The sequence below is a fragment of the Patagioenas fasciata genome, chromosome 16 (genome assembly GCF_037038585.1).
Source record: "Patagioenas fasciata isolate bPatFas1 chromosome 16, bPatFas1.hap1, whole genome shotgun sequence".
NCBI classification, from domain to species: Eukaryota; Metazoa; Chordata; class Aves; order Columbiformes; family Columbidae; genus Patagioenas; species Patagioenas fasciata.
Window position 1 is genome coordinate 14,964,686 of NC_092535.1, and position 22,682 is coordinate 14,987,367.

At 56.1% G+C, this 22,682-nt stretch overlaps 1 protein-coding gene across 15 annotated transcripts in view; it reads left to right on the forward strand.

Annotated features, from left to right (window-relative positions):
• CHD6 (chromodomain helicase DNA binding protein 6) overlaps positions 1 to 20,049 on the forward strand; it is a 95,488-nt gene extending 75,439 nt beyond the window's left edge. For 8 of the 15 annotated variants that reach the window (XM_065850073.2, XM_065850079.2, XM_071815649.1 and 5 more), the window contains 14 exons: positions 577 to 680; positions 1,321 to 1,450; positions 1,706 to 1,766; positions 2,414 to 2,471; positions 3,122 to 3,341; positions 5,348 to 5,556; positions 7,097 to 8,650; positions 9,217 to 9,365; positions 9,651 to 9,851; positions 10,511 to 10,957; positions 11,617 to 11,808; positions 13,545 to 13,664; positions 14,692 to 14,796; positions 16,716 to 20,049. In XM_065850073.2, coding sequence (XP_065706145.2) covers positions 577 to 680; positions 1,321 to 1,450; positions 1,706 to 1,766; positions 2,414 to 2,471; positions 3,122 to 3,341; positions 5,348 to 5,556; positions 7,097 to 8,650; positions 9,217 to 9,365; positions 9,651 to 9,851; positions 10,511 to 10,957; positions 11,617 to 11,808; positions 13,545 to 13,664; positions 14,692 to 14,796; positions 16,716 to 17,603 — 4,438 coding nt within the window. In that variant the 3' untranslated portion in view covers positions 17,604 to 20,049. The other 7 variants (XM_065850081.2, XM_065850084.2, XM_071815648.1 and 4 more) reach the window with 6 other exon arrangements.
• The last annotated feature ends 2,633 nt before the right edge of the window (positions 20,050 to 22,682 follow it).

The window sequence follows — 22,682 nt, forward strand, 5'->3', positions numbered from 1 at the left end:
TGTGCCCGGTTCCCAGGACCAGGCCTCAGAGCAGGGCATGCCCTGCGGCTCTGGTCTGCAGTCCCTTCCCAGTGCTGAAGACAAGGGGGCCAACAGGTTTGATCCTGCTCAGCCTGCAGCCTGCCAGCTCCTGGCCTTCCTGCAAAGACTCAGCTCATGGTGTGACATGCTGAGTTCAGTTTCCTAGAGCAGGGGCTGCCGCCTTCTTCAGCACAGCTCCACCAGCATGAGTCTGTGCAGGGAGGGCATTGCAGCCCATCCCGCCAGACATGCTGTTCTTTTGGGGCTGGTAGGTTTGCAGTGTTTTCCCCCAAGAGACACTGCTCAGATCAGATGGGATCTCCAGTCCTGTGGCGTTGCTGTGGTGGGAGGGGAGAGGGGCAGTGCAGCCCCTCCATCTCTGCAGATGTGTGCACCAGGCTGTGGCGTGGTCCCGGGCCAGCCTTGCATTCGTTAGCTGTCCCCAAGCCAGACAGTGATGGCTCCTGTCTGCCTCAGCCCCTGCCCAGCAGCACCCAGTGCCCTCCGGTGTCTGGTGGTGCTGGGAGAGGAGCATTCACCCCTTGTGTGCCGCAGGGAGCTGGACGTGCTGCTGCCAGACATCGACTATGTGGAGATCCCGGTGGACTGGTGGAATGCTGAAGCTGATAAATCCCTGCTCATTGGCGTCTTCAAGCACGGTGTGTACCCAGCTTGTCTGGTGGGTGCTGGTGCATGAGAGGGACCCAAGTGGAGCACCCGGCCGGGTACTGGAGCTCTGGCCGTGCACCACAGCCACACAGGGCCAGGCAGTTCTCCCAGGTGCCAGCAGCTGCGGCACTGCTGGCTCGTTCCAGTGGTGTGGCAGACACACTGTGGTGTCCATGTCCGTCACTGGTCTCCTGGCAGACTCTGGTTTGCCAGGTGCAGCCTGCAGTCACCACATGAAGGTGAGAAGGAAGTCCCAGAGCCTCTCCTGGCATCCCCAGCCTTGCCATGATGTCTCCCTGGGGCTCCCAGGAGCCACGGGGCTCTTTGCTCCCAGCTGCACCCACTGCAGGTGCTGGGCACAGCTCTGGGCGTGTGCTGCATCCGGGGCAGGGCTGTGTGGTGGAAAGGCTGACCTTTCTCTTTGCCTTCTGCCCAGGGGCTGCAGGGCAATTAGCAGCTTTTGAGAAAGTGTGCTGAATTTCTGGGGGTGAGAATTGCTGTCACGGCAGCTCAGAGAGTGAGAGCCAGGTGGGGAGCTGGGTCCCACGGAGCAGGAGGTTTGCCTGAACCAGGCTTAGGCCTGGCTTTGTGCCATCTTTCACCTTTTTGATGGCCGGTGGTGGCTGGCAGGTTACGAGAGGTACAACGCCATGCGGGCGGACCCGGCACTGTGCTTTCTGGAGAAGGTGGGCATGCCGGATGAGAAGCTGCTCTCCGCAGAGCAGGGCATCAGCGACGGGGCCCAGGATGCTGCTGAAAGGTGAGCAGGGGATGGAGCCAGGCTCTCGGGGGCTGGCTGGCTCATTGCTGGGGCCGCATTGGCGGTGGGCAGTGGTGTGGGGTGAGCTGTGTGTGGGGAGGAGGAGGGAAGCAAACTTCACAGCGGGGGTCCTGGCTTCCCAGCCTGAGGCAGAGGGGTGGCATGAGCACCATCCTCCGCTCCCTCCTGCTGACAGCTGGCACAGCCCCGGTGCTGTGCTGCTACCACCAGGGGCTAATTCACTCTCTTACCCAGGGGCAGTGTGGAAAAGGAAGAGAGCAGTGGAGAAAAGCTGGAGGGGCTGCCAAAGCAGGAGGTGAGTGGGATTCCCGGTGATGGATGCATGTCTGCTGGTGCCAGGCCGGCTGTCCCGGCCTGCGCTGTGGGCTTGGCTGCCTCAGCTCTGCCGCAGGCACCGAGGAGCCGGCGCTGCTGATGACCCTGCTCTGTGCCAGCTCTGTCCCTCGCTGTCTGCGTGGTCTCTGCTTGCTGGAGCACATCTTCTGCTGTTGCCTCTGGGTGTTCCCTGCAGCCCTGGGTGACATCTGCGCCATGGGAGCTCGGGGGGACTGGGGACTGGGGACAGCCAAGGGCGTTAGAGATCACATGTGGCTTCAGGAGCCACTTGGGGCCCTGGCAAAGGAGTCAGGGGCGTCCCGAAAGAAATGGCTTCAGGAGAGAGGAAGAGCAGTGAGCAGGGCAGCACAGGAGGGTGCAGGGTTCGTCTGAGCAGCGGAGGCTGTCGCACTGTGACATCCTGCGCGGTTGTGTCCCTGCGGTGGAATGGACAACACTGTCTCTCAGACCTGTCACCTCCCCTGTCCACGCTGCTCTGACTCTGTGTGCTGAGGGCACAGGACACGCAGCCCTGCCCGTCCTGACACCCTGTAGTCTGCCAGGGCCAGCGGGTGTGGGGATTCTGTGCGGGGCTGGAGAGTCCTCTCTGATGGTTTCCTTCTGCAGGACGTCGTGGCTGCTGGGGCGGGCGAAGCCAGTGAGAAGCGGGACGAGCCAGCGGCAGGTGAGGCCGGATCTCCTGCAGTGTGTGGCTGTGCAGGGGCTGACACGGCACAGCCAGAACGCTGGGGCCGGCGCTCCTGGTGGGAGGGACATGTTGCTGGGCTCGGGGACATGCAGCTGGGTGTTGGTGGGTCAGGGAGGTCAGGGACCCTCCATGCAGAGTCACAAGTGACCCAGGGATGGGCCCTGTGGCAGGGCAGCCAGGGTCTCAAAAGAGAGTGTTTCCAGGCAAAGGCAACCAGGGCTGACTAAAACCGTTAGTCTGCCCTTGCGTGTGCAGCTGTCTGCTTGCGATGAGCGTGCGGGGTCTCTGCAGTGGCAGTGCCGTGGGCTGGCTGGTCCCGCTGCGGAGCAGGGAGCTGCAGCCCTCTCCCATGCATGGCCTGGCCTGGGGCCAGCATTTCTACCCCCATCTCTGCCTCTGGGCCCTCTCTGAAGGAAGCTCAGACATGATGAGGCTGTGAGCCAGCAGCTTTTGGGGTGTGGAGGCCCAGGGATAGTCACCAGAGCCCCCTACTCATGACTGTGATCCCTGGTGTCCCCCGTGGGATGAGGAAGCGGGGAGGCAGCTCTCGGAACCAGCCAGAGGGACACGGGAACCTGTGGCTTTGAGTGTGCATTAAATACTAATGTCCTTGCTGATGTTTGAAGCCCAGGATGGCTCCGACTCAGACAGATCCTGCTGGCCTGTGTCATCTGCCCTCACAGCCAGACTGCGGAGGCTCGTCACCGTCTACCAGCGCTGCAACCGCAAAGAGCTGCCTCCCCGTGCCGACATGCTGGTGCCCGGTAACCATGGATACTGGCTGCAGGACGAGATGTTCAGGAGAGCCTCCGAGATGGACTCGGTGAACAAAGAAATGCAGAAAAGGTAACACAGTGAAGGGTCCTTTCCAGAGCTGATTTAGTTGGAATCCTTGCCCTCCTGGATCCATCCAGGCAAATGTCACCACGCTGTCCGTGCAGGCAGCTGCCCGTGGGACAGGGGTGCATGGGTCCTTGCTGGGCAGGAAACACTGCTCCTGGCCGCGAGGGAGCCATGTGGCTCCAGCAGCCGGCCTGCCCGGGGAGCCGCTTCTATGCAGTTTGCGGGCAGCAGCTGGTGACACGGTGAAAGGGAGTGAGGGGACAGCGCTTCAGGGTCAAATCCAGCATCTGTGGGGCCAGGATTGCCCCAGCCCTCGCAGAGCAGGTGCTGCTGAGCAGCGCTGTACTGGGGACACACCACGGGTGAGGGGTGAGCACTGTCACAGCGCACATGCGCAGCACTTCTGGGCCCTGCCGTTCTCACGCCGCTGCATTAACCTCCTGCTCGTGGCCTCGGGAGCCCGGTGGTGGCATAGCCTGGGCTGTGCTCCTGTTCTGTTTGCATCCCAGTAAGTGGGACTGTGGCGCCATCCTGGCACCCTGAGTGACTCTGCAGAGCCCAGGGAGGGTGTGCGGCACGTGGTGCCTCCATTGCTGCTGGTCCCTGGTGCACAGGCCTGGGACCTCCTGACACAGGGGACTCTCTGTGCTCAACAGCCCTCAATGGCTTTGTCTTCTGTGAACTTGTCCCGGTGGCAGGAACCCACGTAAGCGCTTGGTGTCTGTGCTGCCCTGTGCTCTCTGTTCCTTGTTTGGAAGCCACTCCAGCCCACTGACCTTCCCTCCCTGTTCCCTCTCCCCTTCCTCTGGACGACTTCCAGTTATACCACTCCCTTTTCAAAGTGGGGCCATCAGTGGTTGTGCTGTGGACACCACAGCTGCCTGGTATTTCCTGCTCTTTAATTCTGTGGGCTTTTTTTTTCTCTGGGTCTCCTTGCAGGAGTGTCCCAGGCAGTTTCCCACCAGCCTTTGATTGGAGGCCTTTCAGCAAACTCCCCTTCAGGTTCCTTGTTTTCATCATTATTTTTTTTTTTTATCAATGTCTTGTTATTCTCCTTTTTGGGATGAAAAATCACTGCCGAGGGCTCACAACCCCTGGGAGCAGCCATGGAAATTCTGGTCTGGGTGCATTTTGGTCAACTGGGGAGTGCTGTGGGTGCTGTCACCCCGTCTGTTCTCCCTTGACATGTCCCAGCTGCTGGCGCTGGCTCAGAGCTGCACTTCAGAGGAGCTGAATTTTGACTTTCTTCAGCCATCACCACTCACCTTGCTCTGTCTGACCCATTCCTGCACTTGTCCTGCAGTTTGTGCCCCGGGTTGTTCTCTGGGGCCTGTTTCTCTGTGCTGTATTTGCCCAGGGTGCTCTTCACTGTCTCAGCCCTGGATTGTTCCTTTGAGAGATCCCCACGAGGTGAAAGCTCAGAGTGAAAGTTGTGCTCTAACAGTGCTGTAACAGAACGCCCGTCACCATCAGTGGGGCGGGGGTGACACCAAGGGGTCCCAGGACTCAGCAGGGTGGATGGTGTTTGTTACTGGGACTCTGACAGCAATGAACCCCAGTCCCCGTTTCCCTCTGGCAGAGGCTGGCTGAGAGCAGGTCTGCAGGACCTTCCTCTAATTCCTGGAGCAGAGGCTTGGCCTTTCCATGAGGGTGATGACACAACCCGATGTGGCAGGAAGCGAGTGGGGGAGACAGGGTTGTGCCTCCACAGAACTGCTGGAGCCAGCGCCCCGTTGGCAGCACAGCCAGGAGCTGCACTTGGTGGTTTTTCAAACAGCCCAGAGTGGTTTTTTAACAATGAACCGAGAGCCAGAGGGCCCGTGGCCTTTGCCCCTCCTTGCTGTGCACCATAAGGTTGTGATGGTCTCCCCGTTGTGCTCCTCCTGGCAGCTCTCCAGAGCCATTGGGCAGTAACTAGATAGTCCTGTGTGATCCCCCACCTGGTGCTGCGCCCATGCTGGGACCAGAGCGTCTCTCAGTGCTGTCCGTGTCTCCTCCCTGCCCCACAGGTGGACCAGGAGGGAGCAGGCAGATTTCTACCGCACCGTCTCCTCCTTTGGGGTTATCTATGACCAGGAGAAAAAGATCTTTGACTGGGCCCAGTTCCGAGCTATCTCTCGACTGGAGAAGAAGACAGATGAGAGCCTGGAGAAGTACTTCTACAGCTTCGTGGCCATGTGCAAGAATGTCTGTGGTCTCCCACTGTGGAAAGAGGACGGTGAGTGGAAATTGCGTGGCCTGTGGGGGGATAATGGTAGGTCCAGGTAGCCGTAGGTTAGAAATGGAGAACAAGGGAGGAGTTTCGGGGACAGCTGGTGGCAGCGAGATGCCAGGCAGGCTGTGGCTTGCAGAAGCCACATGCATTTCTGGCTGCCTTGTCACCACCATGTGCCACCACCCTGGTGCAGTGCAAAGGCACGGCAGCCCTGTGGGCTCAACCCTGCTCTCACAGGTCTCACAGAGCTCGCCCATGAATCACAGAATCACAGAATCACAGAATGTCAGGGGTTGAAGTGGACCTGGAAAGCTCATCCAGTGCAATCCCCCCATGGAGCAGGAACACCCAGCTGAGGTTCCACAGGAAGGTGTCCAGGCGGGTTTGAATGTCTGCAGAGAAGGAGACTCCACAACCTCCCTGGGCAGCCTGGGCCAGGCTCTGACACCCTCACCAGGAACAAGTTTCTTCTCAAATTTAAGTGGAACCTCCTGTGTTCCAGTTTGCACCCATTACCCCTTGTCCTGTCACTGGTTGTCACCCAGAAGAGCCTGGCTCCATCCTCCTGACACTGCCCCTTTCCACATTGATCCCCATGAATGAGTCCCCCCTCAGTCTCCTCTTCTCCAGCTCCAGAGCCCCAGCTCCCTCAGCCTTTCCTCACACGGGAGATGCTCCACTCCCTTCAGCATCTTCGTTGCCTACAACCAATTTTATCCAAGACAGCAAGCTCTAGATATGAGGGAGGAGAAGGAGGGAAGTGGCAGATCACGTCTTCTCCACACTGATGCTGAGGATTGTTTGGGTGGTCTGCATTGCTGCTTTCTTTCCGAGCATCTCTCTGCTGGTGCTGTCAGTGCCTGCACAGAGCCCGTGCTGTGGCGTAGCTGACCAGAGAGCTCTGCCACAGGGTGAAGGGAGGCTGAACCCGCCGCAGGAGGCTCGGGCAGCCTGGCCAGCACACGGGGCAGCCGTCAGCTCAGGGTGCCCTGCAGAGCCCCCGTGAACTGGCACCGTGCAGGACGTGGCAGATGAAAAGCTGCCTGGGGACTATTTAAACACAAAGCAATTTGCTTTTAACAGCAGCAGGAAGGATTTTGTCTCAGAGCTGTCAGGAGGTCTGGTCTCAGGCGCAGTTCCTTGGGTGTGTGTGTTGATGCCTTAGGTAGGTGTTCCTCGGTGAAAGAGCTGCAGGAGTTGAGGGGCTCCCTTCCCTGAGAACCTGCTGAAGGGCTGCCAGGGGCAGGTCCAGGCAGCTCCAGCACTGCTGGCGCTGATGGAGCAGAGCTCAGACCGACTCTGAAATCCTCTACCGCTCTTGGTGCAGCTGCCAGAGTCAAGAGAATTCACTCCTGTGAGTCTGTTCAGTGCCAAATGAATGGAGGGTGGTGAGACTGGGAAAAGAAGCCTCAGTGGTGTCTACAAGCACTGCCCCACCTCACCTGCAGTCTGAGCCAGAGTTCACGCTCACCTTGCTCACCACTGCTCTGAGTAACTCATCAGTCTGTGTAACGGGGCCTTGGCTTTACTGTCCCTGCTGCAGGTCCCCCAGACCCTGACATCTATGTGGAGCCCATCACGGAGGAACGTGCTGCCAGAACCCTCTACCGTATCGAGCTTCTGCGAAAGGTGCGCGAGCAGGTGCTCAAGTGTCCGCAGCTCCACGAGCGGCTCAAGCTGTGCCGACCGAGCCTCTACCTGCCGGTGTGGTGGGAGTGTGGCAAACATGACCGGGACCTGCTGATCGGCACCGCCAAGCACGGCCTGAATCGCACTGACTACTACATCATGAATGACCCCCAGCTGTCTTTTTTAGATGCATACAGGAACTATGCCCAGCATAAAAGAACGGGGCTCCCAGGCCCAGAAACCCTGTGCTGCCTTTACCCGACTAACTCCAAGCTCTACAGTTCCCCTCTGTACAGCCAGGTGGATCGGACTTGTGAATCCCTGGAGAATGAAGCTGAGAGTCACATCAAGCTAGAAACTGTAGACAACACCATGTCCCAGGCCGGGCGCAGTCCCCCGCATTCAAACTGTGAAACTTTCATGTCTAAAGTCCGGGACATCATTTCCAGTAACTACGATGAGAGCTCTCTGCCGGACTCACTGGTGTGCATGATGTATGATGAGAAAGCCTGTAACAGTGAGCAGAGCTCCCTCGCCCGAGACAGCCCGAGTTGCACAGATGTTGGAAGCAGCGTTGCTAAACTCTCTGAGGGCAAACTGGAGGGGGACGAGGATCCGTCCAGCTGTGATGCAGATGCCATGAGAGAGACTCCCTTCCTAGAGGGTTTGCAGGTGGGCTGTGAGCGCCTGGACAGTCAGAACGAGGATGCTGAGCCTTCCCCGGCCACCCCTGACAGCGGTCCTGCCCCCGCGGAGCTGTGCGAAGCCTTGCCGCGGAAGGGAGACCTCGCCAGCCCTGCGCCAGCGCTGCCTGCGTGTGGGGCCGTGGAAGGGGTCATGGACATGGGGCTCTACAGTCCCGGACTTCATAACTATGACATAAAGGTTCCTCCTGAGCAGAGGTTCATCAGTTTGCTGCAGGAGAAAGGAATGGAGGCAAAGTCAGGGCCAAGCCAGAGCCACAGCGAGGAAGATGAGGAGGAAGAAGAGGATGATGATAACTCTGAGGCAGCAGCAGATGTGGTGGGAGGCTTGAGTGGTCCCAGGACCAGGGCTGGTTGTGTCCCCAAGGCTAATGAACTGGGGGGTGAGGAGCAGAGCTCTGGCCTCCCCACACCCGAGGACACTTGCCCAGAAGACATGAATGGCGAGAGAGAGTCGCTGGGGCTGGGAACACCCGAAGCGCTGGGGGAGCCTGGGCCGGAGGGCAGGGAGGACCATGGCCTGGATGAGAACAGCCTGCAGCACTCACCGGGCCCAGCTCAGAGCCAGGCTCTCAGCCTGTCCGCACCGCTGCTGGGGGCCCCCGGGGCAGGGCTCCCCCATGCCTCAGGGGAGGCCTGGGGTCGAGGGGCCGAGGGGCTGGCGCGCTGCAGAGAGACCCTGCGCCCCCAGCCCCAGGGGGCGAAGCAAGAAGAGTGTGAGGACAGAGACGAGGGGGAGAAAGCCTGCGGCAGCCAGAGCCAAGGTACGGTCCTGAGAGCTCCCTCTGGTTGACAGTCGCCTCCAGCGGGGTGGAGGTACCTGCTGTCCTCCCAAAGCCTTGGGGCTGCCAAGCCCCTGGAGCAGCCTCCCCTCTGCAGGAGCTGGGGTCCCGCTTGCTGATGTCCTTGGGGAATAAAGGGTTGGTGGCTGCATTTGCCAGCGGGGCTGGCCAGAACCCCCGTCCTGAGCCCAGGCAGCCCCTCTGCCATGAGCAGCCCATGGAACGCAGACCACCTGCCTGGCACAGGGCACTGCCTGGTGAGCAGCTCCTTCTGGAATGGCCTGTGCCCTCCTCCTCTCCTGCCCGGGGTATGAGCATGGTGGGGGTGGGGGCCACTGCAGTACAAGCCTCCCAGACTCGGCCCAGTGGAGCAGCGTGGGCTGCCTGCCGTGACCCGGGGCTGCTGCAGCTCTTGGTGCCTGGTGGGGGACCGGGACCCTTGCAAGGCAGCTGGGTGCTGGGATGGGAAGGTGCAAGGAGTTGCTCCAGCTCCAAGATAGTGAGACAGGCAGGGCAGTGATGGGCTCCGTCCTCTGTTGCTTTCTCAGATGGTCCAGAGAAGTACTTGGAGGAAGAGAGCAAGAGTTCTGCTTCTGTCCTGCCTGGAGAGATGGATGACCTTCAGGATGCCCGGGCACCAACCATAGCCCAGCTGCTGCAGGAGAAGACGCTTTACTCCTTCTCTGAGTGGCCTAAGGTGAGTTTAAAGTGAACACTGCTGGTACTGCAAGTGTTACAGCGTAGCCCTGACCAGCAGTGGCTCACACAGCCCCAGTTCTGCCTCCTGCTCCTCCACACAGGGCTGCCCACTGGTGCTGCGATGGGCCTGCTCTTCCCAAGCACCGGGACCAGGGACACATCTGCCCCAAAGCAGCTCCCAGCCCAGCTGACCTCACTGAGCCTGGCTTTGTCTTTAGTCCTGAGATGACACACAAGCCAGTCATTTGAGTCCCAGCCTGGCACCATCCAATTCTGTTTGCAGGACCGTGTGATCATCAACCGCATTGACAACATCTGCCACGCCATCCTGAAGGGCAAGTGGCCTTCCTCCAGCCAGCAGTTCGAGACGCAGAGCCTGCTGACGGCCCCGGCCAGCAATGCCAGCAGCAGGAACAGCTTTGCCGAGTCAGAAGCCCCCGATCCCAGCTTCAGTAACGGGGTGTTAATCTCACAGGTACAGAAGGTGAGGGGGGCCCTGGGACAGGGACAGGTTTGGGACTCTGGGGTGAAGCATTGCCCAGAAGTGCTCAGGAGTTTCCTAAGTGGGGCCGGGGTTTTCACGGCTTCTTGGTGCCACTTGTGGTGTGTAACACATGGCCTGAGCCACTTGGTCCTCTACGCTGAAAGCTCCTGGTGTCCCGCTGCGCCCTCAGCCCCTGCCAGCCCTGCTCCCCTCTTGGGAAGGTGACTGCTTAGCGCCAGCTCTGGAGGCACTTCCAGAGTCAGCACTGGAAGTACCCGGCATGTTTGGGGCGGGGGAGGGGACACTGTGGTGCAGGGGACACTGTGGTGCCCGTCGTTCACCAGCTGTCTCACCCCCTCTCGCTGCTGGACACAGCGCAGACAGAAGCCACTGGCCTGCGACTGCAGCCTGGCTGCCCAGCAGCTGGCGGAGCACCCAGGGCACAGCACCTGGGGGATCACAGTGCGTGTGAGGGTGCTCCTGCACCACCCCTGCACAGCGACAGAGAGCTGAGCTGTGCTCCGGGAAAGGGCATCCCACAGGGCTGCTGCGGAGAGGCAGAAGAGCCTGACCATTAGCTCAGTGTTGGTTTGAAGAACTGTGGTCCCTGGGTGGTGTGTGAGCAGCTGTGACCCTCTCCATGGCTTTGATCCACACAGGAAGGTTTCCTGGCCCCGGCCTTCACAAAGGATGAGCGGAAGCACAGGAGGCCCTATGAGTTTGAGACGGAGAGAGATGCCAAACAGAGGAGCCTGGAGCAGCTGGCAGCAGCCCACATTCATCCACCCATTGTGCTCAACGGCTGGCGCGATGCAGCGGTGGACTTGTCCAGAACCTCTGATGGTTCCCCGGGGAACTCCTCTCCTTTCCCCCTGACCACCAACATGGCCAAGCTGGGGACTGTCAACACCCTCCAGGGCTCCCTGGGCATGGACTTGTCTGGCATCCTGCAGGCAGGGTTAATCCATCCTGTCACAGGACAAATTGTAAACGGCAGCCTCCGAAGAGACGATGCTGCCATGAGGAGGAGACGGGGCAGGAGAAAAAATGTAGAAGGGATGGACCTCATCTTCTTGAAGGAGAGGCCTCTTCCAACCAGGCTGCAGGTGAGTTGATGCTCCCCCGTTTCACATGGCCCTGATGGAGTTGGCATGATTTGTCTCACAGTCCAGCTGTCCCCTGTAATCTCTGCTGTCCGTGACAATGCGGGACCTTCCTCCAGGACAGCTTCATTCTGCGGGAGCAGGTGGGAGCATATCCTGCTCTAGGGAGGGAGGTTTTCCCGCTGGCCTGCAGCATTCTGCTTGGAGTGTCAGGGTGTCAGCTGTCCCACCTCAGGGGGTGTCTGGGGTTAAAGAACATGAGGAAAGGTCCTTGACTGCCTTGGAGCACTGGCCAAGAGCCTCCTGCCCCCTTTCTCCTTCTACCCTGGGATCCACCCAAAGATGAATAGGGCTCTGGGAGCAAGACCAGTCCCTCTAGACCACTTTTAGGAGTGATCTGGGGGCAAGTTGGTCCTTCTGGTGAATGGGATGTTTCCAGGGGTGTTCAGAAACATCTCCCAGCCCTCTCTGCCCTCCGTGCCACCCGTGCTGGCGACTGAGGGGACGTATAATGCTGTGGTGGGGTGGTGGTTTAAGGAACAGGCACTGGGAGTCTGTGGATGAATCTGTGTGGTGGGAGCAGATGCCCTGCGTTGGGAGCTCTGCCTTGTGTGTGCACATGCATCACCACATGCTGCTGACGGGCTCTCCCTCCACACCAGGATGTTCAGGAGGATCAGCCGCAGCCCCCCCAGAACAGCCCCCTCCCCGATGGGCCGGTTGCTGCTACCTCAACCCCACAGCCGATCCCAGCTGCAGGCGGCCAAGCAGAGAAGGCCGTCCCCAATAAGAGTCTCCTCGACTGGCTCCGGCAGCAGTCTGACTACACACTCGACGTTCCCAGCTTTGGCACAGTAAGGGTGGCCTGCGGTGGCACGTCTGTCTGTCTGTCTGTCTGTGTGCCTGCCTTGTGTATTACCCTTTGTGTTAGGTTTTCTGCAACTGCTCTGGAGTTCAGGGCTTCCACAAGTGTCTCAAATGCAGCCTTTTTCCCTGTACCATGGTTTGTGGTGTTCACCAGGGCTACCTGGGAGGTTCATCACATGTTTGGGAGGTGGGCACAGTGAAAAGCGCTTGCTGAGCTGTGTCCTCCCTCCCCAGGGTCCGTTCTGGAGCCCCAGTGCGTCCATCTGCCCAGTGCACAGTTAGTCCAACGTCTTGCAGAAGCATCAGGGATGGGGAAAGAAACGGGAAAAGGGATTTGGGATGCTCAAGGTTTGGCTGGGTTGCTCCTGTTCACCTGGGGCCATTCTAGGCAGTGCTGTGGCATTAAATAAGATTCCCAGATAAGGGGAAACCTCCTCACTTTAATAACTAGATGAAGCAGCTGCACAGGCTGCAAAGGCTGTGGGTGCGTGACTGTGGCCGCCGTCAGAAGGCAGAATGGCAGAGAGCGGGGCGCAGTCTGTCTGATTCTTCTTGCCGTCTTATAAGCGTCTACCTCTTGGTTTCATAGGTTGCTTTACTCCAGGTCTGAGCTTTAGCTGTTAGACCATGTGGTAGGCGGAGCACAAGCTGTAAAACACAGTAGGAAGAGATATGGAAGTCTGTGCATCTTGGTCCTAGAGGCTGGTGTTCCCAAGGCACACAAGGATCCCCTGGAGCTGGGAGCTCAGGCAAGCTGTGTTCAGGAGCTCACAAGGGATGAGGAGCCCAAGGTTTGCTCAAGCAGGATGTCCCTGGCTTTTCAAAGTCCAGAGGCAGGTGCAGCTCTGTGCCCAAGGCCAGGCTCCCAGGAGCACTGAGAGAAGCAGGCAGATGGTGGAGCAGGCATGGAGGTGCCTTCTCACTCCTTTCCATCACCCCTGCCTTCCCTGGGAGCTGACGAGCTCGCCCAGCCTGGCCATGCCACTGGTGAACCTCCAGCAAGCACCAGCGCCCTGGGCCAGCCCCGCAGGGTCTCCCGGTCGGTGCGGGTGTCCTCTCTCCAGGTGGGATGGATTGGAAGCTGCTTCGGGTACTGCAGCAGCTCTGCTTGTTGAAGGACGGACCAAGCTCTCAGGAATCAGAGCCTGTAGTATTTCACCGTAATGGCACATCCTTGCGGGCGCGTTGTCACCGGGACTCGGTGCATGCGGTGGGTGTGCAATGACTCAGCTGTAACGCTCTAGGTTGCAGTCCTGAAAGCTCTGATCCCAAAGAAGGGAGGTGCAGCAGCTCTGCGATGGGAACAGCTGAAATAGGAGCAAAACAAAGCACAGATGAGCTGGTGAAATGCAGTAGCTGTATCAGAGTGATGGGAGATGGCGCACACAGACCTGTTCTCTCTTTCTAGATGTAGCAAATGCCCCATTTACAGATGCACATACATGAATTGGCAGCGGGTTACAGTTTTAGGATTGGAAGGGAATTAGGAAGGGCTGGAGCAGTCTAAGTGGGGTACACTGAAAACCCCTTTACACCTACAAAACCCCATTGTGCTCATTTGAGGGCTGGCCCTGTGGCAGGGCCCAGCCTGTGCTCCCAACCCAGTCTGCAGGGACACGCTGTCCCTTGGGAGCTCATCTGTGCCGCTCTCCTGCAGCGCTTGTAGCCATCCAGGCTCATTAAGCTGTCTGGTCTCATTAACGTTGTCTTGTTTGCACTCCAGAGTTTTTCAGACAAGCCCAAGCAGAGGAGGCAACGCTGCAAGGACCCCAGCAAACTGGACATTAGCTCACTCTCAGGAGAGGAGCGGGTGCCTGTGGTACATAAGGGTACCGGACGGCGGGTGAGTGAAGGCCCGTTCTGTGCTCTGCCCTTGGTGTCCTGAAATGCTGAGCAGACCCCGAGCTCACCTGGGGGGAGATTTAATCCAGAGAAGCCTGTGGATGGGACAAAAGTCTGGAACACGTCACTGGTCTACACTATCCTGTGATACATGTCTGCCCGAGGGGACACAGACCTGCGCTATAAGTGATTTTCTATGTGAAGTAAGGGAAGTCTGAGCGTTCGGCCCTGCCAGGGTACACAGACCCCACAATGGCTGAGGGATTCAGCCTTTGGTTTTAAAGCCACCATCAGCACAGCCCTGGCTGGTGCTTCCCCTCCCGGATTGAATCGTTCCCCTTGAATTCACTGAAATACGCCACAAACTGTAGTACTGCCTTGCAGATATCTTTGTTTTCTTCCTCCTTACGAGGTGCGGGCAAAGCACACTAATACCCATCCAAGTGCTGGGCATGCGGGAAGTGGAGGGTTTGAAGGGCTTTTTCTTGCTTACTGAGCAAGGAGCGTGGATTTACTTGTCTGCAGTTTAGTCTCCGGTGCACTGATGTTCACCTCTCGGAATGAGAAGGGATGTTCAGGGATACTTTCCACCCAGATTCTTAGGGACACTTAGGACTGCACGAGGTCAGAAGGGGATGTGACATTAATCGCATCTAAAACCGAAACTAAAGAGTGAGGCAGAAAGAGGCTGTTTCAGCCACATTTGTGTTTCCCTCTGTGACACCCACAATGGCCATTGGAGACCTGGGTGAATTGGTGGCCTTCATGGACGTCCTGTCCCCATCGCTTGTTCATGGGGAGGGGGACGGGATGGGCCACAGAGGCTGAACTTGCCTTTCCCCCTGAACGGTGTGTTTGGAGGCAGCAGGCGCTACCGAGTCCTGCAAAGACGGGTAATGAGGGAGGAGCCTCTGCCCCAGCCAAACTGCAGCCCAAAGCAAGGAGTTAGGGGAAGTGTAATCGTATTTCTTGTATTCTTTTCATAACTCTTTCTGCAATAGAGGTCATCCTTCTGCTGTGTTTTATAGTTAGGGGGAGCCACAGCACCAGCATTGAAGGAATTGCCAAGGTGGCTTGATGCAAACTTGGAGTATGCTGTTGCAGCTGACTGGGCTGACATTGTTAAGCTTTCAGTAAGTTAGAGCTTTTGGAGAAATCTGTATCATGTCATCTTTTCTTTCCCGTCCCCATCCCCACAACCTTTCTCCAGTGAGGATGCGGGTGCTGTGGGCAGGCGCTGGGGGGGATGGCGGCAGGGCCGGCGGCACCGGGAGCGCGGGGCAGCGGGAGGTTGGGTGTGTGCCACAGCGCGGCACCGCGGCCGGGGGAAGGACAGGAGGGGCCCTGGGAACAGGGCTCGGCAGCTCAGGGTGACTGTCCGGAAAGCCTCGGGATGCTTAAAAAGAGCAGGGCCAAGAGAAACATCCTAGGAGCTGTAATGCACCTCAGGTGCTGGATGGCTGAGAGTGGGCAAAATACATCCTTGTGGGTCAAATTATCAAAAATACCTTCAGCCAGGGCTTTTCGTTGACTCCTGCAAACCCTGCCTGTGCGGCTCTGGGCCTGGGAACGGCCCCGGAGGTCCCAGGGCTCAGGCAGAGCAGGGCCAGGACGGAGCGTCACCCGCTCTGGCCACTCACCCTGTTTGTCACACCAGTCCCAGGAGGAGGAGGAGGAGGAGGAAGAGGAGCGCTCCCCGGCACATGGGCACTGCCGACCGCCCCTCCCCAGCCTCTCCAGGCTTCTCCTGCCTCCCTCTTGCTGCTTCCAGGCTTTGGGGCTGCCGTGCTTTGTGTGACACCCCTGCAGGGGACTGGAGGGGGAGGCAATTGGCTTAGAGGTTTGTACCGCTCTCAAATTTGCTTTTAATTAGCTCTGAGGATTTGACACGGTCTGTCCCACTGCCCGGGAAACAGCTCCCCGTCCAGCCTGGTGTCAGCGCCTGTTCTAGGTGCCCAGCACCTAGAGCAGCTCTTCCTCACCTTCGCTTGCAGAGGACGGTGCCTGTGCCGGTAGAACGGCCGTGTGCCTGCTCGCCGCCCCGGCACCCGCTCGGGTTCGGCGGCTGCATGCCCGTTAGCATTCACACCCCAGCCCCATCAGCACTTTGCTTTTGGCCGGTGTGTGCCCGTCCTGGCCCCGGCGTGCAGAGGGACGTCCGCTGTGCGGGTGCTGGGCCAGGCTGGAGCGCAGGCACCACCTCCGTCCCGGTCCTGTGCAGGTGTCCCCCGTGCCAGGCGAGCAGAGCAGAAGAGTCTCCTCTCTGGGCAGCAGCCGAGCTGTGCAGACTGCAGAGTCACTTGATTCAAGTTTCTGCGCTGCAGGTGTCAATGGGAAATGCTTTTCCTCCCTAAATCTGTTACTTGAAAAGGTTTGAAAGAGCGGTGACGCCACAAAGAAAATGTTTAAGTGTCTGTGATGAGGTTGCTGAAAAATTGAGTTTTAAACCACACTATGGACCCCCCGTGCATAACCGGACAGTCTCACACAGTTGTGGCCGCTGGGTTCTGATCCCATATCTCAATGCTCAGAAGAACCTTCCTGGTGTCTCAGTGAAGCTCTAACCAGGAGCTCCTCAGACAGCATGTCCTCTGTCTATGTGCCATCCCACGCCGCTTTGCTGTCCTGCAGAGCATTGAAAATTTGGCTGTTCACATCTAAGATACAAGATTCTTCACCGGTTGCTGAAGCGGTGATTAAAGGAGGGAAGGGAGCTAAGCTGGCACTGACACAAGCTGCCCCGGTGCTTCTGATGTTGTGAGCGGCCAATGCTGAGGGCCTGGCTGGAAACACGGGGTGAACGTGTGTGTCCTCCTTTCCTCTTGGCGCGTTTTGCCACTGCAGTATCATGCCAGGGTAGAGAGAGGGCTTTTTGTGTTTGGCAGCATCCCTTGGGGAAAAGTTGTGTGTGCCTCTCAAATTCCATATCATGTAGGGAAATATTTCTGTGCTGGCAACATCTGGGATGCAGATGTGAGCACAGAAAAGCCAGATTTCCTTTGCTGCAGTAATAACTGTCAGGTGTTTTCTGTTGTGTCTGTTTCGTTTTCAGGGCTACTTACCGGAGAGCAAATTCAATCGCATCCTAACCGAGCCCGTGCTCCGAGATGTGGGGCCTCGCCGGAGGGGGAGAAGGCCCCGAAGCGAGCTCATTAAAGGCCCTGGTGTTGTTGCAGATTCTTCTTCTGGAATGGGACCATTGTTCATGAATGGACTGATTGCTGGGATGGATCTAGTGGGACTTCAGAACATGAGAAACATGCAAGGGATCCCTCTGACCGGGCTGGTTGGCTTTCCCGCTGGGTTCGCAGCAGTGCCCGCCGGCGAGGATGTGAAAGGCACCCTCAGTATGTTGCCCATGATGCTGCCGGGCATGGCCACCGTACCCCAGATGTTTGGCGTTGGAGGACTTCTCAACCCCCCCATGACAACAACCTGTACTGCGACTGCTCCGACTTCGTTAACAAGCACAACGAAAAGCGGTACAGCCGGCACAGAGAAAGCTACTGAGGACAAACAGAGCAGCCAGGACGTGAAAAAAGAAACTCTCTCAGAAGATAAGCCTGGTCCTAGTTCGTTTTCTAATCAGACAGAATCCGCAATAACTACCAGTAGTCCCGTAGCTTTTAACCCGTTTCTCATCCCAGGGATGTCTCCTGGACTGATCTATCCCTCCATGTTTCTGTCCCCCGGCATCGGCATGGCGCTGCCTGGCATGCAGCAGAGCCGGCACGCCGAGCCCGCCCTGGAGAGCCAGAAGCGCAAGAGGAAGAAGCCGAAGGGGGAATCGGCACAGCCAGAGCCAGAAACTGTCCCGCTGCCCGAGAAGGAAGCCGCGAACGGTCAGAACTGTACAGAGCAACCGCCGCCTCCGTCGGCAGAGAAGGAGCAGGACGGAGCAGTGCAGGAGGAGCGCGAAGCGGCTCGCGATACCGATTAGAACTTCTGTTTCCTTGAAAAAAAAAAACACAAAAAGATTGTGGCTTGTGAGTTTCTTATCCCATAAACTCTTTGTTACTTACCCTCCCGCCCCACTCCGCCTTCATAAACCTGTGTTTCCATGAGTAATATTATCTACCTAATTCCCTGTCGGAAAAAACTCTGGTGACATACTACATGTTAATAGTTGCAGGGTCTTGCCACTTTATTAGATAAACAGTGTTGTCTAGCTAGTATGGGAGGCACCGAATTCTTGTTCTGTTTTTCCAGCCGTTCATCCCAGCCGACGATAGCAAATCCAGTACTCGGTCACCCCCGCAAATTGCTCACTCCTTTGAGAAGAAAAAGCAGCAGAAACATGAGAGCAAAAGAAAAGTCTTTGCCTCTTGGTCTACACGCAGACAAGGGTCTTTCTGTCTACAGCGACACTGAGCGAAAAAGCCTGTATTTGGGGGTAAAAAGCACAGCTATAGTAAGTGCTAATGTGTATTTTTGATTTAAAGTATTTCCCTATTTTATCATGGTTACTAGAATAGTAGTATAGACAGAAGTATATAACTAATGATTGAAAATGCATATATTCATTTCTTTGCAAGGAAAAAACATAACTGGTAGTGATATGATTTCTGTACCACCCCCACCTCAAAGGTCCGGACACAAACCGCAGCGAGTGAAAATATGACATAGACATTCTTTTGTATTTTTTAAAACCAAAGTTTGGTTTTACGTTACGTGGAGTTTAGTTGCCCTTTCCTCGATAGTTACGAGAACTTTTCGGCTTGAGCTGGAAAGGTTTTGCACATCTTGCATGACTTTTTTGGGATTCCTGTACCTGTAGCTACCAGTCTCCTCATTGTTCTGCTGGTCTTCAGTTCTCTATGGCGTTAGTTCTCATCTATGGCATTAGAAGTGCTGTAAAGGTATTGTTTTTCCAGCCATGAACAGGCCACATTGATTTTAATGCCGTTGTATGAACACTGAGGCTTTTTGAGTTACGTTTTCCACTCCTTACCCCAGACGCGACGTCCTTTCAGCAAACCAGGGCCAGGCTGTGCCCAGCTTGGCGAGCCCTCCGAGGCGGACCGTGGAGACTTTCAGAGCCCGGGTTGCTTCTTTTCTAGCGTTAGACTGTGAAGAGACGACCTTGGCTGCTTCTTTCCATTCCGTTTGCTGTCGAGCAGTATTTCCCAGTCCCACCCCCATTGGCAAACGATTCTGACGTCTGCGTTCCACACGGACGGGGTTCAGTGGCGCCGGCCCCGCCGCTCCGGTGCTGGGACCCCTGCGCAGGCTCCTTCCCGCGCTCCTCCTCTCGCTTTTCTTTCACTTGGGCTTGTTCTTATTCGCAGCTCATGGTTTGAGACTTGAAATAACCCCGCAGGGAGATGGGGCAGGCTGGGGGGGCTGGCAGCGTGCTAGTCATCGGTTCCACTTTGTGTTGTCACGATTTACTGTATTTTTTACTTATTTTCTGTTACAGTTGTGCTAATTTATCGGATGGTCCAAATGTTTTGACGTAACTGTTTCAGTTTGCATTATTTATTTATGATGCTTTTTTGTCATTGTCTTTTATACATTTGGGATTATAAATGATGTACATGTTAAAATTAGCATCTCAAAGAAGTCTGTTACCCATGGGCTAAAAAGCATTTGGTTTCTATTCTCACGGAATTTTTTCCCAGTTTCCTGGATTGGATGAGTTTGGTTTTAAGTATGTAACCAATCATAATACACACACCCCCCGATAATTAAATGTGTTCTATTTAATAACATCCTTGTAGCATAGATACTGTATCACTATCGACAGATTTCTTAGAAATGCTGCTATCGCTATTTAACTAACCTTTGGTTCCGTTTTGCCTCCAGTGGAAGCAGAAAGGGTTTTTTCAGCTGTTAAATCCAAAATCGATATAATTTATTTATGTAAAAAAAAAAAAAAATCACGATTGATATATTTTTGAACCTTTTAAGTACTAACTTTCTTTTTATTCAGTAGAACATGTACTTGCCCTAAATCCTTAAAATACAAATGCTATAAAACTTCATTTATCTTCAACGCCTTACTGTGAATGGATACAGAAACCTCTTCTTCACGTTGCGGGACGGTCGTTCCAGGGTTACACGCGTAAGGAACAGGGTTTCAAGTTAAATTGATTTCATTAGCCAGCATGCTCTATACCTTGTTCTTCCTTATCAGACATGTATGCTGTGTCTCTGGGTGTTTAGGCTTCTCTTTGGCTGCTACTTTGTGACCCTTTTGCAACCCGATATACTCTGTGGATCATTTAGACTGTAAGGCCTAAGCGGCTCCTTCTTATTTTCCATCATATCCAAACCAAACGCCAGATTTCCACCGGTTTTCATGGCTGCTCACACAAACATACATTCTTCACCAAATGTGCTAACAAAATAAACTGTCTGTGCTCTTGAACATGGATTTAAAGAAAGAGATTTAAAGGTCAGATTTTTATTTTTTTAATTTAGTGACTAGATGCTTATCTTTCGAACTGGGCAGGGCCTTGCTACAGATGTATATAATCTTTTTCAGCAAATATATGTGAATGTTGAATTCACCTGACTCAGTGATAAACGTTACTTGCCTTTTTCCAGCACGACCCCGTGGAGAAGCTGCAGTGACCGCGCTCGGCCCCGCTGCGCCAGCGGCTCTTGCACCGGCGCCATGCCAGAGGGTTAACTTGCCATGCTGGGGGGTTAACTCGCCATGCTGGGTGGGTTAGCTCGCCGTGCTGGGTGGGTTAACTCACTGTTCCACAGGGGTTAACTTGCCATGCTGGGTGGGTTAGCTTGCCGTGCTGGGTGGGTTAACTCACTGTTCCACAGGGGTTAACTCGCCATGCCGGGTGGGTTAACTCGCTTTGCCATGGGGGTTAACTCACTGTTCCACAGGGGTTAACTCACCATGCCGGGTGGGTTAACTCGCTGTGCCATGGGGTTAACTCGCCATGCCGGGTGGGTTAACTCGCCATGCCGGGTGGGTTAACTCACTGTTCCACAGGGGTTAACTCGCCATGCCAGGTGGGTTAACTCGCTGTGCCATGGGGTTAACTCGCCATGCCAGGTGGGTTAACTCGCCACGCCGGGTGGGTTAACTCGCCATGCTGGGTGGGTTAACTCACTGTGTCGTGGGAGTTAACTCACTGTTCCACAGGGGTTAACTTGCTGTGCTGGGTGGATTAACTTGCCATGCCATGTGGGTTAACTCGCTGTGCCATGGGGGTTAACTCACCATGCCGGGTGGGTTAACTCACTGTGCCATGGGTATTAACTCGCCGTGCTGGGTGATTTAACTTGCTGTGCCGTGGTGGGTTAACTCGCTGTGCCATAGGGGTTAACTCGCTGTGCTGGGTGGGTTAACCTTCTCTGCCATGTGGGTTAACTCGCTGTTCCAAGTGGGTTATCTTACCATGCTGTGTGGGTTAACTCGCCATGCCATGGGGATTAACTCACCATTCTGGGTGGGTTAACTCACCATTCTGGGTGGGTTAACTCGCCGTGCCGTGTGAGTTAACTTGCGTTTCGGGATCGCTGGGGCAGCCCAAGCTCCGTGGCAGGTTAAACACGTGGCCTCTGCCGACCCGCGTCACCCGGAGGGACAGTCAGGAACCCCCGCACCAGCTACAGCCCTTCACACTACACCACAGTTCCCCTCAGGAGGAGTTCAGTTCCTCTTACTGAGAAATTCAGCATCTTCACCTAAGCCTTGTAAAATGCTGACAGGTGCCCAATAAATACTCGTAATAAATCCCAATGTAAGGATCTCATGGTTTAGAAAAGTAGGAACTACTTCAGTTTTTGAGATGAATAAACAGATGCACAGGAAAAGCTGAACAATTTCTTTAAGGTCAAGGGACAAAGGCACAGAGTAACCCAGGAGTTTCTGCTGGTTCCCCCTGCCCTCGTATAAGCACCTTGTCCTGGCATTTTGTTGCTGTGTTTATTTGTGAAGAGAAGCAGGAAAGCAGCGGGCAGACCAGGTTTGGGGTGTTGCCGGGACAGGGCAGAGGAGAAAACGATGCTGTGAACTCCCGAGTCTTGCTTTGAACCCCGGCCGTGCACACCGCGGCTTCCACCTGGCATCGCCAACGCAGAATGTTCGCTCAAAGGGCCTGCGGGAAACAAGTGGCCCTGGTTCACAGACGTGAAGCGTTTGTGCTGGTGTTTACACTGTGGAGTCCTGGCGTTTGCTCTGTCTCACCAGGTGAGGTGAGTGAGTCACCTGCTGGTAAGGAGTGAGTGGCTGTGGCTGTTGTTGTGGCTGTGAATGTGGTTGTGGCTGTTGTTGCGGCTGTGGCTGTGGCTGTGACTGTGGATGTGACTGTGGCTGTGGATGTGGTTGTGGCTGTGGCTGTTGTTGTGGCTGTGGTTGTGGCTGTGGCTGTGGCTGTGACTGTGGATGTGGTTGTGGCTGTGGTTATGGTTGTGGCTGTGGTTATATTTGTGGCTGTGGCTGTGGCTGTGGTTGTGGCTGTGGTTGTAGCTGTGTATGTGACTGTGGATGTGGCTGTGGCTGTGGTTGTGGGTGTTGTGGCTGTGGTTGTGGCTGTGGTTGTGGGTGTTGTGGCTGTGGTTGTGGCTGTGGTTGTGGCTGTGGCTGTGGATGTGGCTGTGGATGTGGCTGTGGCTGTGGCTGTGGCTGTGGATGTGGCTGTGGCTGTGGCTGTGGCTGTGGATGTGGATGTGGTTGAGGCTGTGGCTGTGGATGTGGCTGTGGATGTGGATGTGGCTGTGGCTGTGGCTGTGGATGTGGCTGTGGATGTGGCTGTGGATGTGGATGTGGCTGTGGCTGTAGCTGTGGCTGTGGCTGTGGAGGATGGGCACGGGCAGGCACAGCTCGTTTTGGGTTCTGTTTTGCAGCATCCAAGTGCCCTTCCCGCAGTGCGAGGGGGTGAATGAAGCTCCTGCAGCTGCTCATCTCTGCACTCCCGTCCCTGCCTGATTTTTATCCGATAGGACACACAGAAGTTTCCTGTAGACAGGATCTTTCGTTCTCTGCGTGGTCACAGAAGTGTTGCTGATGATTCCCCTGGGCTGGGGGAGCGTTTCCTGCCCGCAGGGCAGA